General features: G+C 33.8%; 1 protein-coding gene across 1 annotated transcript in view; it reads left to right on the plus strand.

Moving 5' to 3' along the window:
• ADAMTS19 (ADAM metallopeptidase with thrombospondin type 1 motif 19) overlaps positions 1-20,683 on the plus strand; it is a 129,091-nt gene that overhangs the window by 69,344 nt on the left and 39,064 nt on the right. The window contains exons 9-12 of the mRNA XM_079331266.1: positions 8,631-8,771; positions 9,392-9,542; positions 16,567-16,668; positions 19,396-19,526. Of these exons, the coding sequence (XP_079187392.1) occupies positions 8,631-8,771; positions 9,392-9,542; positions 16,567-16,668; positions 19,396-19,526 (525 nt within the window). The remainder of the gene's footprint in view (positions 1-8,630; positions 8,772-9,391; positions 9,543-16,566; positions 16,669-19,395; positions 19,527-20,683) is intronic.

Consider the following 20,683-nt stretch of genomic DNA (forward strand, 5'->3'; position numbering starts at 1 on the left):
CAATTCTCTGTGGGTAATATAATAGATATTTTAGAAGACTGGAAATAAAGAACAAAGCAAATTTTGTGTCAACGTAAAACACAGTATGTTGATTGAACCAGAGATTTCTTCAAGAAATCCAAACTAAGGAAGGCTTGTAGCAAACCACATAGTGTATAAAAGGACTTACCACAAAAATGAAAGAATAGGTAGCCAGAGATATATAAATAAGAAAACAAAATAATTTAAAAAAAAAAAGAAAAAAAGAAAAAAAAAAGAAAAAAAAAAAGGAGCATTCACTAGTGCAAAAGATGCAGAGTCTTATAGGCATAGATTCTTGTGTCATGATGGAGTCAGAGTCTGTCATAATCTGAAATGGACTGGTCTTTCAACAAGGAGGGTAAGGAAGCATTTTAGAGACATTTGTTTTTCCTTCATGAATATCTCTGTTTACCAGCCAGGCCCTGTCAATTGCAAAGAAGACACTAGAAGCAATTACACCTTTGTGAAAAGACAGTATAAAAATACTTGAAGACAAACATTTGAATGTAGATCCTATTGGAAAGGACATGAGCATATTCAAATGTATCTAGAATATCTCTTACAGACATTTGTCTTGCTCATTCTTAACTGCTTCAGAAGCAGAGATTAAATGCCATAAGTAGGTCTTTTAACACATCATCTTTTCTAGAAAATTTTCACTCTTTTTGATTCTTGAGGTAATTTAATGACTGCCTTGGGGATTTTTTGTGTGTAATATGTTTAACCATTCTAGTTGCTCTAGAGAAGAGTCTATTTCAGCAGCACAGAACCAAAAACTTTCTAAAAGACTTTGCTTCTCGAAGGATAAAGAAAAAACAGGTTTTTTTCCCTTCTGTACGACAAGTATTATTATTCTTGCTCATAATTTATCGTACAAATAGATTCAAAATTTATGGAATATAGATGCTGTTGATTTTCATTTTCTGAGAGCATATACAAAGACATTACCAGTTGTCATTGTATTGATGAATATATAGTTCTGATGCATTCTGAAGAAATTTTTCCTGATATCCAGACTGTACCTTCCCTGGCACAGCCTGAGGCCATTTTCTCTTGTTCTGTTGCCAGTTTCCTGGGAGAAGAGACCCTTATATTGAATACATTCTGGTGCATGGATGTTTATTAAGTGTTGTGCTGTTTGCTTTTTTTTTTTTATTTTTCCTATTGAAAGAGAAATATTCTCAGTGAAATACAGACTAAATCATACTTTGTAATATGAGATGTCGTTGTTCTAGCCTTATGTATCTGAATGCAGATGATATTTTAATGGCATTGAGAATTGATGCAAGTCAGTAGTTGATTTTTGAGCTCTATCAGTCATTAAAAACTGTAATTAGTCATTAAAAACTGTGTCACAATAATGGATTTGGTTTTATTAAACATATCTTATTTATTAAAATAAATTTATGTAAGGAGGTCACATTACAAAGTAAAAACTAACAACAGTTAACTGTGTGGAGTGCAGAGGGAAGAGTTGGTGGTACTGAGGTTAACAAGCTACATATGATTTTACTTAAACTGTGGGTTCTCTATGGCCTGTAATTCCTTTTGAAGGATGGAGAAATAAAGAATGGATGTAAATTTCTGCATCTCAAAAATAATTAACAATTATTACATGCTCTAAATGTAATTTAGAAATTGTCTTAGCCACTTAAAGAAGAGACTGGTAGAATTTTTCAGAATTAATTTTATACATATCTGCATTTTTTTTGTGACAAGCATTTTTTGAAATATGAGAGGTAACTAATTCAGGATATCCTATGCATGTATTTTGTAGTGCTGAACAGGGAGTCTGTGGAATTTCTAGATCACCTCTTTAGGCATTTATAAGTACAAAGCATATCATATATTCTTTGTGAAGATATTAAAAAGTTGTATGAAATCCTGTAGAACTTAATGAGAGCTTTAAATGGAAGATAAGGAGATAAGGAGATAAGGAGAGTCAGTTACTCCCCATGTTTTTCTTATCACTGTCCAAAATATGATCACAGAACACTGCAAAATCCGTAAGAATTATAATCACAAGGGTCTACCAATCTTTTTGAATGTATTCGTAATGTGGAGTAAAGTAACTGGAAAAAATGAGATAGGATAAAGTAGAATTATACAACCGATCTTGTTTTTAAGGATGAACAAGATTAGCACATAGAAAAAAAAATTCATTTAATTTGATTAGATTTTCCTTATAATTTGAAAATCATCTAATACAATAAAAAGTCCAGGAGCAGTTGTGGTCACCTCTGCCAATGCAACTGTGAACAGTTAATTTTAGTGAGGATGAGTAAACTGAAGCATTTGATACATGACTTTTGGTCAAATGTTCAAAGATGTTTGTTTAGCATTTATTTTGTTGCCTCATTGTTTGTCTGCCTTACTGAAGAATGAAACCTTACTTCATAACTGAGTGGATATACAGGTAGACCACCCACTGTTCACATTTTAATGACTTTCCATTTTCCATTTTAATGTCTTAAGAATAAAGGTAGGGAGGTTTAACAGGTTAGTGCATTGTTTTTCTCTTTCCTGAATACATATCTGTGGAAAAAAAACAAGTAAGAATTTTGAGTCTCTTACCTTTTACCAGGAACTTCTCAAGGGTTACCTTCATCAGGAGAAGGACTGGGGGACTCATTTGGAAAAAAACTAGATAGGGAAAACTCTTCATGTATTTATCAGTGACAGAAGACTTTCTTATAAAAGATGAAAGAGTTCTTCCCTTTCAATTGCCTTCCCCTTTTTCTGGGACACATTACAAAGACAGACAATTAACTTGTGACAAGACTAGTTTGCTTTTGAAACACATCAATATTAGGAATGTAATTGTTAGTATCTGTATTGTCTGAATAGACTTTTCATTCTGAAGACAGAATTTGGATCAACAAGCCAAGATTTGAATCATACTGCTGAAATTGCCTGCTTGCATAGGAACTTTCTTTTCCTATGTGCATTAGTTACCTTCTAGCCTTGCAGCACATTGTACTACTCTTACTTGAATAATTATTTAATGATATTTGTTTTACATCCTGGAAAGCAGGATGAGTTTGTTGGGTGAATCCAAAAGCAAAAAAGTGACATATTGAAATGACATGTTAGGATAATTATTCCATTGATAATTAAGCTTTATTCAATAGTGACCATCATATCACTCTGGGATCCCTTTCTCTCAGAGCTTCTGCTTCCCAGCATCCTCATGCAGATTATCAAGGCTCCCACAGTGTCAGTGGTGGTTGTGCTGGTAATCTGTCCCCAAATAATTATGTTTCCTTCTCTTTCCCATACAACCCCATGGGCTAGTAGAGTATTGGATAAAAGGCACAGGGGAAATTCTTGTTATTGTGGCTTTATTCCTTTTGCAAAGTCTCATATCCCTCCAGTTGTTTCTTTCTTAAATTTTTCTGCCCTTTTTGGCAAATGATCTAAAGCTGGGTTTCTCAGTCCAAGATAGATTATTGATATGGTATTAATCTATCTGTTGGTACTATCAGAGATGTTGAGCTTTGACTGTTTTGGGTGGTTTTTGTCACCACTGGGTTTTCTGTTGAAATCAAAGTCATCTCAACTGTAGAGATGGGAGCCCAACTTTTAGTAAAACAGTTTGAAAAGTGCAGCTGCTGTTTGAAAAACTGAGTTTTATGGTGATTTTAAAAATACATGCACAACAGATTTAGGCAATCATCTTTCCCCCATACACATATTTGTGTCATTACAGTTTTGCACAGAAATGGTTATAATTCCCTGTTTTTTGTGTATAGCTACCTAAAACTTTGACATGCCTTGAGAAGGGAAGGTTCTGGGGAGAGCTTATGGCACCTTTCACTACCTGAAGAAGACCTGAAGTAAAGCAGGAGAGGGACCTTTTACAAGGGCCCATAGTGACGGGACAAGGGGGAATGTCTTTAAACAGAATGAAAATAGGTTTAGATTAGATATTGGGAAGAAATTTTTTACTGTGAGGGTAGTGAGACACTGAACATGTTGTCCTGTTGTCCACAGGTTGTGGATTCCCTATGTTGAGTTGATCAAGACCAGGCTGTGTGGAATTCTGAGCACAACCTAGTATAGTGAAAGGTTCCTTGTCCGTGGCAGTGGATTTGTAACTGTATGATCTTTATTGTCCCTTTCAAACCAAACCCTTCTATGATTGCATGATTCTCTTATTTTTATATTAGTTTTGTATTGTTTTACTATCTGTGACATTTTGTATCCTCTTTGTTAAAAAAAATGGAAACGTCACAGAGAAATTTATCTATAAAGCAAAGTACTTGTTTAATAAGAAACTACTTTTTAAAAATAACTCTTAAGATGGAAGGTAATGTGCTTTCTTTTTTCCTTGGTGCTTACTTATTTGATAAAAATTAATAGGAAACTTTAGCTTTGTATTGCATTTCAGCATTACATATTCTCTATTTAAAACATGATTTATGATTTATACAAAATCATCCTAGTAGTTTCATCTGTCTTTTTTTTTTGTCCAGATAGGTCAGGAAAAGTATCCATAAGGTAACTATTCTAAATTATTGCAGTTAAACTGACAGTGCACTGAGTGGTCTTGAAAAGACTTTTTTTTATTTTCTTCTTTATTGAAGTTCAAAGTATATATATTAGATGCTCAGCCATACAAGTCCTTGAGATTACCTTACATTCATTTTTCATTCTAGTGGGTAAGTTATTTAAAAATTGATAGTCACTTTTTTGCCTGCACCCATATTAAACTAGACATCTTTGTTACACAGTCATATACTTACACTGACTTAAATCAGTTTAGGATATTACTGGGCACGTGGGTGTATCATTCCTAACTTCCGTGGCCTGAAAATTGTGCAGCAAAATGCATTTAAGATTACAGATGACGGAAAAGAATTAAGTCTGTTAAATACTTTGCATTTCTCTTTACTCGTACTCAAAATGTTTCTGGTATTAAAAACCATGAAACAAAATTAGTTTTATTGGTTCAGTTCTGATCACAGAAAGATCTTTGTGCATCCCAACACATGGCTGCAATGCCAGGCAGTAACAAAGCTCACCAACCTTTTGCTGGTAGCAAAACAGCTGAAGAAACAGCTCAGGAAGAAATGAAGCACTGAGACAGAGAAGAAGCACTGCATCAGCACTTTAATTACTTTAAAAGATATGATGATTTTTTTACATGAAGTTTAGATAACTCTTTTTCTGGCAAGATATCAAGGGTCGTGTTTCTGTCGTGTTTCTATACTGTTTTAGCATGGATTTATGTTAGATTTTCCTTAGGATAACATTTGTAAACTAAACAGTTAGTAACTGAAAAGCATCCTACAGGATGCAAAGGCTTATTTGATAGTCTGATACATTTAAAATATCTGTGAAAAATATGGCAAAAGATTGTAATAATGTCAGTGCTCTTTGTTAATACAAAAACAGGTTTTTTGTAGCTCTTCACAGAATTTATGGCAGCTCATGGATGTGGCATGGGTATCGTATTTGCCAGAAGCCAGTACTTTTGCTGTATTGTATAATCTCTATAAAAAGCCTTCAGGAAGGGGCAATCTATATTTTCATGTTATGATGATAAATACATCTGTCACAGCAAAGCTTTAAATTATGTAATTCAGTCAAAGGGCTGTGGCTCAGTAGTTTTTCTAGATCCAACACCATGAAGCATGGTGGTAGAAGTGTGGGAGTTACAGAGACGAAAGCAGCTGTTCAGCAAAAGCTGCAAAGTCAGCTGGACAGCAATGTGCAGTGTATGTTAATATCCCTGTACTAAATGCATGTTCTACTTTTACCCAGCTGTTTTAAGACTGAAAATATAATCTGAATTTCCAGTATTGTGGATGTTGAGTAATGATTCACAAAAAAGAAATAATAATTGCATTAAGTTATTTATTTTTACTTTTTCTGATTGCCTAATTTTTAACAGGAATACTTAGATTTCCTTGTTTGGTAGATTTTTCTTTGAAGATAAATTCTTTAAAAAAAATGTTTTACCATTTTACCATAATAATTTTTCTATAGCTGGTCAATTTCCTTTCACTTTCAGCTAAATAATTAATGTAGAATTTGAAATGTGTCATATCCGATTTATTCAATGACCTGTGAAGCCCTCATGTTTTAAAGGACATATAAAAAATCATACAAAATCATACAACATTTAGCATTTTACTAGCTGGGATTTAGCAAAACCAACAAGCCAACATAGGTTATAAAATCCTCCTACTAGTCTGGTCTTTTAATACATTAGTCTCTGTAAAGGTTGCAGTGTGATAAAACATTTTGTTGAAAAAGTGCAATAGAAGTACTAAGAAAGTAGTGTATCTTCTGTCTCTCTGTGATTTGTGACTTTATTATTAATAATACTTTCTAAAATAATTTTTATTCTTAAGGTAATATGATTTATTACATTAGTGATCTGTTTCACAAAATGGAAAAATATATAGGGTAATAGTTGCAGAGGATTTGCAAATAATTGTAGTAATAACTTATACTTGTTCTTGCACTTTTCTTAATTTTACTCTTATTTCCTGATCTGTCTCACTGTTAGTGACTGTGAAAAATCTGAGCAGCAGTTGTTCTCTTTAATTTTTTTCATTCTCTTGGGTTTTGTCCACATCTGTCTGAACTAACCTAATTAATTGCTACTATATTAAGTTTTTGATACTATTTAATTTTAGTAACTTCTTTGCCTGTTTCTGTTTTAATAGCATCATTCTTGTTCAGCTGCACTACTTGCATTTTAAGTGTGATAGAATGGTGACAACCATCATCTATCATTTGCAAAGCACAAACAAAATAATGAATAAATAATGAAAAGCTTTTACCTGGAGGCATGTAGGATCACTGAGCAAATTCATATTGTCATGAAAGTAGCACATGTCAAAGACTTGTGATGTCCCACTGTGAGAAGAAATATAAAATAGCAATGCAGACCTAATTATTTCAATAAGGTGTGTGCATAACTTTATTTAGCTTGTTTAAATATAGAATAATGACTGAGGATCCTCTTTTGAGGCTTAAAAGAGCTTTGATTTTGTCATAATCCACTATAAGATCAAGTTAAATTGTAGTGCTTGGTACTTGTTCAGTATTTTGGCATTGGAACGCATTTTGAATGCAAAGATATAAGCTGTTCCCTGAAATGACAGGAGAGAGGCTATTGTCTGTTTGATTCCAGCTGTACACATATAATTGCAGCTATAATTAGTTTTAAAAGAATTGCTTTTTAACTGAATTATTGAACTAATATTTTTCTTCTACTTTCAGTGTCCTGAGTTATTAATTCCAAATACAGAGTATTTAATTATATTTCTTTGTATTATTTCTTGCATATTAAAGATTTCAGAAAAGTTATTTCCACTTTATACATGGTGTCATGTATTTTTTTTCCCAGTGGACTTGACTTATGCTGTTAATGGAGTTTATTGGACCAAGTCTGTTTGCCAAAATACTTTAAAACTGAGATTGTTAAAATATATCTCAATTGCATAGTGTGGATTTACATGTTGTTATTATTATATTTAGCGAAGGTATTCTGTAGAATACTTCCTCTTCCATATTTTATGTGTTGTGTATTGTGTATAACCTTTAACCAGAATAGGTTACACTGACTAAATAACACTTATTTCCTTAAAAATATAATATATTTCTATATATAGACATGAAGTACTACTTCTTTAGCTTACTTCTCAGATATTGTCATGCAATTTAGTTAATTGGTGTTAGCATACAACATGTATTTTCCTTTTGAATAGGCATTTATGAATGCCTATTCATTCAGGTAGGCAAAGGATTCAATTCTTGTGTTTACTGTATTCTGGATTTTTTACATATACTTAATTTAGAGGTGGAAGAGAATTGAGGAATTAATTTAATTGAATTAGTACAGATATTGTGAACTACAGTTGAATATCAAAGCATGATAGGAGAAGTAAAGAAGTATAGACAGCTAAAGTATTGGAAGATTTTTAAAATTAGATTTTTTTATTAGTGCTTAATGTAGCTGATATACGTGGGTATTATAAGTACAACAGTTTTTACCACTTCATGCTTTCAAATACCATGTTTTCCTCAGAATTCTTGTGCTAATAAACTTTGCAAAATGTTTTTGTGGTAGTAGATTGGAAAAAGGACGGTACACTGATATATATATGCAATGGTGGCTAGTGGGATTGTTTTTTGAAACAGTAAGATCATAGTTCACCTCAGCACACATTTCTCAGGCTGACTTCCCAGAATATTTTGTGACAAAGTCTAGCTTCAAGAATTGCTCTTCAGAGTGAAGGGAAATAATCATAATTAGAAATTACAGAGGTGTTGTAATTTTCATTTAAAAATATTTTAAATAACAAAGAAATGTGTTAATTCCACTCTGCATAAATGGAAGCCATCAGTTGTAGAGCAAGTTTTGTCAAGATTTTGTATTGTAAATACTTTAGTTTAAATCCTACAGTGTATATGATACTGACTTAGGAGTATATTTTAGTATTCTGACCACCATCAAAAGTGATTTCTTATATGTAATATATATATGAGCTACTTACAGCCCTTTGCAACAGTTTTAGCTTACAGAAATTCTGAAAACAATCTGTTATTTTGTTTTGCTTTGTTGTTTTTTTTTTAATAACTTCAAAATTGAGCATGGGGATAAACCACGACAATGACCACCCATCCTGTGCAGATGGTGTCCATATCATGTCTGGGGAATGGATTAAAGGACAGAATCTTGGGGATGTCTCATGGTCTCAGTGCAGCAGGGAAGATCTGGAAAGATTCCTCAGGTATATAATTCAAGAAAAGTACTCTTACTGTATGTCATTTAGAAGTAGATGCAATTAATATACTGAAATAGTAAGTTTTCAATTATTTTTACTCCTGTGGGATATTTGTTTTACAAAATCCATCAAAATATTTTAAATAATCACAGTCTAATATTAGGGTTATTAAAATCTGTGTTCAGGAATTACACGGATTTTTATATTTTCATGTCTTAATGTATGTGATTACACTTCTTTATACATATATAGACATTTTATATATGTCACTATGTTTACTTTATATTAATATGCTGTGTACTGAAATGTTTGGCCACCAAAACCTTAATTCATTAAGTAAGTTTTATGCTAAAATATTGTCCAGCACTTTTCTGGAATGCTGATGAATTATGCTGTCTTTCTGCATATGTACAATAACAGAACACATTAACTTACGTTAAGCATAACTTATATCAGTTTAAACATGAGAAGCAGCCCAATGCTGATGAATAAAAATAATTGTAATTGTCCAAATATTTCAAATGTTGTGTGCAAGTTTAAGTTGGTGTGGCAATCAGACCCTGGGATTGCTCAGCACATAAATCTCTCATGTCACCATGAATCACATGAATCTCTCATGTCACCAGGTCAAAGGCCAGTAACTGTCTGGTACAGACGAATCCTCAGAGCCTCAATTCTGTGATTATTCCCTCTAAGCTGCCAGGAATGACGTACACTGCAGATGAGCAGTGTCAGATTCTTTTTGGACCAACTGCTTCCTTTTGCCAAGAAATGCAGGTAAGGCTGTGTCTGTATTTGAGAGAATGCATCTACCATCTAATTTTTGTGTGTGAGAGTAGCTTTTGTACACGTGTTTGACAGAAAGAGAATATAGCACCTTTGAAGTGAGAATTTTACACGTGCTTTCCAAAAATTAATATGCACATATTCATTGGTTTATCTTGTAATTCTTGCTTTAGGTGTCTGAATATCCTGAAACATGTTTTTTTGATACTTCCCTTGTACTTCAGAAACAGAAGATGTCATAGTTTGAAGGCACCTTGTTGCAGCAAGTGTAATATTTGCGATTTATTAGTTAGGTTGCCTTTTGTTATAGTTTGGGTACTGAAGGTCCATTTCTGACCTTCAGAAGATAATGCTGTGCCTGTGCACACTGTGAGGAGTATGCTGGGTGTTAACTGGGCTCTGCACCTCCTAGGAGGCTTCTCTGATCCCAGGCAGAGCTGTACACTGCCATGGCAAGAGGAGTTCCATGGCAAGGTCAGTTTACTGACCTTGCTTTGTGCCAGTGTGAAGAAGTGTCACTTCACAGGCTTAAAAAAACAGTTTAGCAAAGTTGAACAGCTCTTCATAATTTTATGAGCTGATATTAGTACACATCTGATTGAAGAAGCAGTTTAAGAATGATTTTTACAGAGAAAAGTCAACCTTTTGTAACATCAACAGGAGAGAATAAATGTAATGGGTGCCGTTAAGACACTAACCAAGACAAGATGAGAGGATGATATGCAAATATATAAAGAGCATGGAGTATGATTTGATAGAGCAGGAACTAGAGGAAATGTGAAATAAAATTTCATCAGAATCAATGGGCAGATAACCTGAAAAGGTTAGGAGTACTAAATAGGAAAATGTAATTCCTTTCTCCTTTAGTTCTTCAGTTCTCTTCTTGCTTTCAAGTACTATTTCTTCAGAGACTTTCACTTAAACGAATTTTTATCTAAAAGATCTCATAGGAAACTTTGCAGTGCATGTACAGCTAAGGCATGCTGAGTGGTATAGTTGAAGAGAAAAGGAAAAAAAAAGCCATCGTTTTATGGATTTTGTTTTAGCTGTTTTACTGAAAACATTTTCACTCTGGATATGAACAGTAAATCTCAATGTCATCATTCTACAAATATTCATTACTTCCAAGTGCTTTTTAATGAATTTGAACCTGTTCCTTGCTTTTCTGTCCATTGCTTTCAATTAAAGGATGCAATTTCTGTTTTTCATTCTCTAGAAACCTGTTTTGAATAAGAAAATGATAATGTGTTTAGTATTTCTTGTAGGTCTTCTTTAACGATTCTCAAAAGTAATTGAAGAAAGAGACAACTGTCAAGATTTTCTGTTGCAAAATACATGAATATGCTTTTCATTTTCCTGGATGAATCCCCTTCATATTATCTTTGTTTTCTTCTTATTCATTTATTTAAATTCAGATAGTCAAGTTGTCCTATGACTGTTGTGTTTTTTTTTCCATAGTGAATCTTTTTTTTTTTTTTGAGATCCTATCTCTGAGGGGTTTTTTTAATTTTACATTATTATTCTAGAAATATTAGGAAATTAAATACTATTACCTAGGTAGTGTTTAACTGTTTGCACAGAGATTACTTAGGTTTCAGGTGCTCATAGCTAATTGTCCATTTCTAGTCATCTTTAGTCGTGTTCCCCTCTTCTGACTTCTGCATGTAAGAGGATGCTTATCAGCTAAATCACTTGTTTTCAGCTAAATAAATACATCTACTTTTTCCTACCTACAGGATAATGGCTTTATATTAAATATTTATATTAATTTTACTGTAATATTGAATATTAGTATTACTGTACCATTTAATATTGCTAAATATTTGTATATTAATACTGATTAATAATAGTAATACTGCAATTTAAATCCAAGTATAATATGGGTTTGCTGTGAAGAAGAAATATAGTAATGATGCAAGACAATAAAAAAGGCCTGAGTTTGTTTCAACTATTGTTTTTTTCCTGAAACTGCAAGTTAATTTTAGTTCTTGTCATAAAAGCAAACGTGTTACTTGATGACCTTATGATCTTAACAGTTGGAAAAAGAGAGCCCAATAACAGTTTCTGAGTAGAGATCAATGGGAAGAACCTTTTCTAAAGTCCTCTGCAAAAATAGTAACCCTAAACTGGAAATTGTATAATGAAATATTGAACCAAGAATTATTGTAATGAATTTTTAAGAACATTAGATCTGTTAGAAATAAATGACACAAAGGACAAAAACAAGAAGACGTGGTGAGAATAGTGAGGTAGAAGAGAATTTTTCCAAAGCTTCCTTCCTCGATATAATCACCTTATTGGTTTTCTTCTGTGTTCTTTTATCTGGAAGCAAAATTTGCACTCTTCCTCCCAACAGAAAATAAAATCCAAGACGTTGATCCTCAGTTTCTAGACATGAAGAGCTACTTACAGCAAGCTTAGGCCCTATATTCAGATCTCCCTCTTTTCTTCCCTGCCGTGGGTCTTAAATTCTTAAGTTTACTGCTAGTCCAATTAGATTTAGAATTTCTGAATAATATAAATAATGTTTCTATGGTGAAGGGGAAACTCAGAGCAATGGATAGAGCACAGCCAAGAGGATAAGAAAGTTGTCCTCCTTTTTACATGTTTTCTTCATATGTATGAAAAGAAAGGGAAAAAAATGGAATTCGATTGGAACCAAACCATTTAAACTTTCCAGAAATTTTTTGTGAGTTTTAGCACATGGACTGTGCAATACCAACATCATCTAACTGTGAAGCACTGTTATTCTGTAGCTAATTTTAGGATCTTCTTCAGGAAGAAAAAGATGTTAGGTACAAATAACAAATACATTGAATCTAACCTTGCTAATAGTTGCATTTTGCTTAATATGAAGACTCAAATTTCTCTGTGTTGATTATACAAATTATTGTGGTTGCCATTGGAGAAATCCATATTTAGAAGACCTTTCTAAATTGAATGCTGTGTTTCATTAGTTCCTGTATTAATTTAGTACAATCATTATTTAATTATGCATAGATAACCAGTCAAAATTCTGTGATACCCAGACCACTTCCTTTAATCTCTGTATAGTCTGTTTTACTCTGCCAGTAACTGAAAGTTTATTATGGTTATAGTTGTTGTCTGCAGGCCAGGAAATGAGAGAAACACACTCCTCGAAGGTTCATTTAAATGTCACTAAATCCAACAATTTATAGCCCAGGATATTTTGGACAGGTTCTACTTGCTGAACAGTTCATGCACTTCAGTAAAACTGTGTGAAAGATAAATTATGAACTATGCCACAATCTTACATTTTTTGAGACTGGAAGATTACTTAGTGAACAGAGTTCCATGCAGTCTTCTACATTAAGCAACTGTGTTTTGTATATAACAGCTATTCAACTAAGGAAACAATTGAGTAATGATGAAAAATATTCTTAGTTCTACAAATATCAGTGGTACAATCAATAGTGCATTTTTGCTGAGATATAGTTTTCTACTATTGTTATGACTGAGACATACTTCAGGACTGCACTTTACAGTCACATTACATGGCAAGCTCTGCGAAATGCTACTGATACAAATGGTATTCCCTTGCTATCAATAATTCATCTTTATTATTTAATTTAGTGAATAAAGCAAAGAACTGAAGGAACCACTGAGGTTCTGGTCCTGTATTTCCCACTCCCCTTTCATAAATGATGACTTTATTTTTTCCTTTTCTTCTTTATATCAAAGACGTTTTTGTTCATATCCTAGGTAAAATTTTTGGACCTTAGAAAAGCATGAGTGGATCTCCAGGTTCATGATTTATATTGTGTCTTCATGCTTACCTTGTAAGGGAGCCAAGTTTGCTTTTATGCCCATGATGTCTCATGCAAGAATCAATTAGATCCTAACATTGTTTCACATAACAGATAGTGACATCATGGCCCAGAAGTAGTTCTTGATGATTAAAAGGGATTGTAAAACTTGACAATTTAATGCAATTGTTGAACTATTAAATATTGGCTTTTAAGATTAAAGTCCAGGATGTGAGTGCTATCTGGTCAATTCCACTAAAACAGTTCTTGTCATAACACAGCTGTGATCTTTGCAAAGAAGTAGGAGACTGGTTATATTTCATGGTGATTTTTAAGGCATTTTAGGGAATGATCACAATAGAAAGAACAAAAGTAATGGAAATATTATAGTTCTGGTGAAATATCTGTCCTCATCGCAACCACCACATTTTAAACAATCTTGACTTTGCACAAATGCTGTTCTAAAATTTCCTTTTTGTCTCTGGTCATTCCTCTCAACTGAAATATCTTTCCATATGCTTACATGACTGGAAATGTATCCTTCTGATTCACACAGGCCTGCATTACTATTTTAATTAAATAGGCAGAAACAGACACAAAACCCCCCCAAAACTCAAAGCTGGAATGACCTCTGTAATACATTGTGACTTCTATGTTTTGTTTTAGGAGCTTTTGCTGTAAAAAACTCATGACTAACACATTCTTTAAAAAAAAAGTCCTTTGTGTATGCTTGGTGATATTTTGTTTTCCAGAGTACATACAAAGAAATACTTTACAGATTGTGAATAGTCTAATGTCACAATTATAAGTTTTTAATCTCCAAAGTCTATTCCTTCCCTTGCCTCATTTAAAAAGCTGTGATGGCTGTTGAACTATACTTATCATAGATAACTGGTAAACCTTTGTGAATGTTAGCTTAGCTATCCTTATTTTGATTGAAAAAAGTTTCTTTTCAGAGGACTAAGTGTAGAATATGCGCCCTAATTTTGGAGTGACTCTAAAATTGACACTGGCCTCCATATTTATGTTTGCTTTCAAATCAATCCAGGTCTGCTTCATTGCAGGTTGCTAATGAAAAGCCCATATTGTTTGTTAGGGTCTTTCCCTGGCCTTATACAGAAACCCTTAAATGTCAAAAATTAGATGCTGACAGCAATCTCCATATCTCATACCTCTTCAACAGAAATACGGTCTAGACAGTAACTAAAGGGTCTATTTGTGATTTGACTGAAGTGAAAAGCCCAGGATAAAAGTCTTACAAGTAAATCACCAATTTTAGTAACTCCATATCTTCTTTTTCTTGGGTTGGAGAATTTTAAAGTCTGCTAATATTGAGTGCTTATTTTAGCAGTTGGTGAAGCGAGTGTTTTTAGAGTACAGTTCACTTAAAGCCCAAAGTAGTTTCTATTTAGGGAAGTTGCATCATGGTTCATAGGGAGGTGGTATACAAATATTTGTAGAAACATGCAGATATATAGAATGCACATTAGCAAGCAAATTGTGTTGATCTGATTTTCTTGATTTAGTTTACATGGTTCAAGTATGTCTCTGTGTTTATGTACCCAAAAGGCCCCAAATCCTGTAAATCTGACTTAATGCCTGTCTATATTTAGAACAATTGTTTCTAGATTGATAAAGAACTGTGTTGTAAGCCATTCTGCAATCATATACAAGTGAAACTGAGCGTACAATCAAAGTGTTTTAGGGGGAAAAAGAAAGATCATATACTTAAAAATGTGATGACACAAAAGAAAATTTGCCTGTATTTTTTGAAAACTTGGATAAATATGTATGGCTTTTTCACCATTGTATTCACTCATAAATGATGTTTAAAGATATGAAAAAAAATGTATTAGGACCATTAAATTAACATATTTTTGTGGAGTAGTTCCAACAGTATATCTCTTACTTCCTAATTGGTATGGAAGCACTTTGTCAGGAACATCTCATACTCTATATCATCTACTATTGTCATCATCTACATTATTAAAAAAAATCAACAAGAACAGACATTAGAGTTCATTACTCAAAAAATGCTTGCTAAAATAACTCAGGAACAGGATAGAGCTTCTGTCACTGTTTTTTGGAGACATACATGTGCTGGTTGTTGTCTTGCTAGCTCAGCTTCATCATAAAACAGTTACAGGATGAATCAGGAGTGAGTCTGACTGCTGCCATCCTGTCTCTTCTTTCTGTATAATGCATCAGACCTCTACAATCCTTGGTTATTTTACTTTTTTTGATAACTGATGTTACAGACATTTTAACATGTAAGGCTCCCAATGGAACTGCTCTGTTCCTTAGTTCAGACACAATCTTTTGTTGAATTATATTTCATCTGCTTTTAGTCTTTTTTTCAAGGTAGCATAAGATTTATGACATGTTCTTCATGCCTAGTGTAAGAGACTCATACTGGGTGCACCAACATAACAAATCATTTCACTTAGAAAAAGCAGGTCTTCTGGCAGCCCTGGTTTGAAAAACCCAGCTGTTCTTTATCTTTTATCCTGCTTGCAACTCCTCCCCCTCTCCTGATGGTTCTTGCCCCTCTTTGGGCAGTATAATTGTGGACAATCACTGTGCATATGCAGTAATACTCAGGCCACAACTCAGCCCCTTGTGACTTCATTTCCACATGGTTTATTGTTAAGGGGGAACAGACAGCAAGGAGAATGCAGTCCTGACTGGAAACCATGGGAGAAGGAGAACTTTTTAGAGAAAAATAGGGAAAGCTGCCAGGGAAATTTGGGAAATATGAGCCAGCATCCTGCAAGGCTGGGCTTTCTTTTAAGTAAAATAAAAAGTCTTTTGTTCTGACACTTCAGAGGGCTTTTCTTTCCATCTCTAAAATTCATGACTGGCTTGCACCCCTGTCATCTCCCTTCTCTTCATTCCAGCAGAAACATTTCATTTGTCAGGTAACTTTGTGTCTTCTTTGTGGAGATCAGATTTGATGACTTTTGATTTTTTTTTTTTTTTCTAGAGTAATAAATGAGTTATAGCAGAAATATGAATCATTGAAGAGCATGACAACAGCAATTATTGGGGAAACACAAACAGGACGGTTTTGGGAGTCCTAGAGAAACACAGTTCATCTAAGCTCTGCCCACTTGGGTTTTTTTTTTTTGCATGTTTAAACACATTTCAGTACCATCAAACTAGTAAATGTAGACAAAATTAGTGGACTGCATTCAGAAAGTAATTTTGCATAAGATAGATTCTGTGCTTACTCTTTATTTGGTTTTCAGCATGTCATTTGCACTGGGTTGTGGTGTAAGGTGGAAAGTGAGAAGGAATGCAAAACTAAACTGGATCCACCAATGGATGGAACAGACTGTGACACTGGAAAGGTATGTCTCTGGTGGAAAGCAGTATCAATTATACTGAACATCTAACATTTAAGGAAACAAAACAAATAGATCTTTGTGCTTTTTTAAAGTTCCTACTTTCCTCAATTATCATAAAAAATAAACTACAGTTGAATGTATTATATATTATAGATTTTATAATATAGATACAAAAAAGAACATTTCCCTAAAACCAATGAATTAAAATAGGGTTAGCCAAACAGACAGATGTTCTAATATTTACACAGTTTTACTTCAAATTTATTTCTTTCTCATTTTGTGTCATATTTATGAATAGAATGCAATTTTTGCTCTTCCAACTGTAAATAGAAACTTAAGCTTTCAAAGATACAGAGGTCTCAGCTATGATTTAGGATTTAGAAATAGTCTCTTTGAAGGAATTGGTACAGATTGTTGTTAAAATCTTTCAGGATAAGTTTCATCAAGAAATATTTATGACGTTACTGCATGTAAAAGAGTGACAAATCCCATTAAAAGCATGCCATCACAGACAAATTAAATGATCATCCAATTCAGTTAAAATTATTTAAATTGTCCTTCAAGAGCTTTCTACTTAAATTTATTTGTAATCTTTGCATATATCTGCAAATGAGTATAACAACCTCAAACAGAAAACAGAGAAAAAGCATATATATGTCTTGGGATTTTCAAGATGTTGTGCTGACAAGCCATTTCCCACTGGAGTGATTTACTCTTTGACTCACATTACATTCACCAGGACTCTCATTATTCTCCTAAAATCAAATCAATCAATTAATATTAAATGTTCAGATAATATAATTTTAATGCTAAAGAAAAACCAGGTTGTATTTCTGTTCATATCTCTAAAATAATGGCAATTGCTTCAGTGTTCTTATTCCGATAAAGTTTATAGTTGATGCTGTCTGAAGTCAGTGTCTGGAAAGTGAGGGACACGTGTTTTGTTTGATATCACATTTTTTAACATTTCAACTGGCCTGCTCATGCTATGGAATAAGAAAGCAGAACCTTTTATGATGATTACCCAGAGTAACTGATTGTAATGAAAATGGCTCATTGGGCCAGGCTATAGATAACTTATTTGTGTATAGCAGTAAAAACTAAGCAGACATCACCAAAGCATTTCAGGTGATAAAAAAGAATTATTCTTCTTGTTTGTTTTATTATCTGTCTGAGATGAGGTTTAGGTTACACAAATCACTGGCTTTGGGATTTTTTATTGGTATTGTAGAGATGAAGTATTGCCTTTTGCTTCTCTTAGGATCTTAGGAAGTGATGGAAATGTAGATTACACAGCTTGTCCTACTTGGTTGGGGTTTGAGTCAAGGATTCATAAAAATCCCTTAGACTGCAAAGAGGGCAGATGCTATCTTGATAAAAAAAAAAAAAAAACCTGTTTTATCTGAAGCAATAACTTTTAATGTCTCTGAGCATTATTGGTTTGAAACATCCAAGAGCATTACAAAATTTATATTTTCTGGTTGTAAACCTAATACAAATATTGAAGCGCCCTACGTGAATACTTTTTAAAAGTCTTTATGCCTTCATTGTGATGTGATGATTTAAGAGAGAAAATGAAGATCAATTGATCAGTAAAGACTAATTTCAAACTGTAGGTGAAAATGTTACCAGATAAAGGTTTAGCAGGGACACTTGAAAGTTACAGAAGTGTGTTCTAAAAGAAACAGAAGTCTTTATCAACTGTATTAGTGGCACCTTTTGTTTTGCAATTAATACAAGACTAATTTGTGAATTCTGTTATCTGTTGATAAAAGTGATTCACCAACAGTTCAGAATGTGAGAAGGAATTAGTTAAATTACTGATAGTAATGGCATAAAGTGATCATTGCCTAATTGCTGAATCATTGCATCATGAAATTCTTAAGGCTGGAAAATACCTCTACTTCCTAATACATGTGATAGGTACTAAGTTGGTATAATTTGATAAACCACTAATTTCTGCTGAGTTTATGATGATTTTTACAAGACATGGACATAGGTTACAGAGTATAGCAGTAGCAGTTGGATAGATTTTGAGTGAGAAATTGCACTTTCCCCAGGAAATTATATAGGCGTGCAAGATCATTGAATTTTTTATTACTATTTTAATAAATGCCAGAAATTCTCTAGACTTTCTCACTGCCAGGTTTTTGAAGCTTCCATTTTATCTTTGAATACAAGTGGTGAATAAAATCTCATTTTCTCTATTACTTGTAATATATCTTTCTATTGAAATTGTCACTGGATAATGAGGGACAATGATGTCCCTGCTGGTGGGAACTGTCATGCTGAAGCAATCAAGTCCTGAGAACAGCCCTGGACACTGTGCTGTGATCATCTGCATAATTCAGCTGGACAGTGATCCCTGCAATGGATTTGGGCTGGCTCCTAAAATGATTTCTTAGGCAGTGCCCAATCTAAAATGAAGACAGCATAGTATGAATACCATTTCTAGGAGATATCCTTCATTGAAAATGAACTTACTTTTGAGGTTGTGGACAACCTCAAACCGGATCCTTGGCCACTGAACCAGAGAAAGGTTTCTGGCTGTTGCATTTACGGGGACAGATAAAAAAGCTTTGGAGATCGCAAGGCAAAAATATATCTGGCTGATATGAAAACTATGTATTGAACCAAATGTTTATGCTGTGCTTCCTGTGTGCTCGTGGAGAAGTGAATTGTTTTGCGTGTGCCTTGACTGAGTTACCTGAGAGCTGCATTTTCCCCCAGTGGTGTAAGGCTGGAGATTGCATCAACCGGACCTCGTTTGCGGAGCACGCGGAGGGGGAGTGGAGCGCCTGGAGCTCCTGTAGCCGTACCTGCAACACTGGAATCAGCAGCCGGCAGCGCAAATGCCCTGGGTAAAAACCAGTTCAGGTTCCATTGCTGTCCACCAGAACTACTGTACAAAACTCACATGAGTACAGGAGCCTGTGAAGTTACAGTTGGCCTTTACCTAAGCAATTAATACTTTATGAATATTGAAAAACGCTTAGAAGAATAGGTGTTTCAGGTATTTTGCTGCATGTCAACACTATTTTTCATCTTTTCTGCTTCTGTCAAGACCCTAGATAATCTTAATAGAAGAATAAAACTACCTTCTTAAGCTTCACCTGAGGAAGCAACAGAAACTTAAATTCACAGTTCCTGAGTTGCAGATTGTCACTGTGTAATTCTAGTCTTTAAATTTTTTATCTAGAGAAAATTGACTTCTGTGTCTCATCTGGAGAACCACAGAACTGAAAGTTTTAAAAAGAGATCTTTCTACCAGTTTCCCAGACATATCTGAGAAACAGGATTTAGATTGCCTATCTTGTGAAAATGAAAACCTTCTGCCTTTGGGATCAGGGAATTTTTACTTTTGGCTTGCATGAAATATGTTTTACTCTCTCTCAGTGACCAACTAAAAGGTGCTTTCCTTTTAATTGCTCATTACCTTTTAATTGTTTAATACCTGTTTGATTTTTGTGGGTCATTTATACACCAAGTGAAAAAGAAAAGGAAAGAGAGTATAGGCATAGGGAATAGAGTAGAGTAATGAAGGCAAATATAGGGAAAACAAAACCAAGTGGGTAAGAGTCAAGTCAGTGTTTTTAAAAAAATTTAAATACGAAGGGGGAAATGAAGACTTATGGAAGACTATATAAGTATATGCAGATTTTGGGGTAAAATAGACAGGAGGTTTAAAAAACTGGATATGGCTATACAAAAGCATGGGATTTTAACAAATTTTGATACAAAGAATTCTTTCATGCCACCTAACCACTTTCAGCTATATACCTTAAAGCTATTTCTAGAATTCATGGTTGTCCTAATTAATTAAGATGCTCATTAATTAATTTTTTCAGGGAAGGTTCTAAATTATTCCAGTTTCTGCCTTCTTTTGCATTTGTTCATTAGGACCTGCAAGCACAGCTGGAGTGACCAAAAAGAAACAGAGCATTTATCTGAATCCTGTAACACCACATTCAGAGAAAAAGGAGAGGTAGCAATCTGCAGGTGTTGTTTCCTTTCAGTA

This window comes from Erithacus rubecula (assembly GCF_903797595.1).
Source record: "Erithacus rubecula genome assembly, contig: SUPER_Z_unloc_2, whole genome shotgun sequence".
NCBI lineage: Eukaryota > Metazoa > Chordata > Aves > Passeriformes > Muscicapidae > Erithacus > Erithacus rubecula.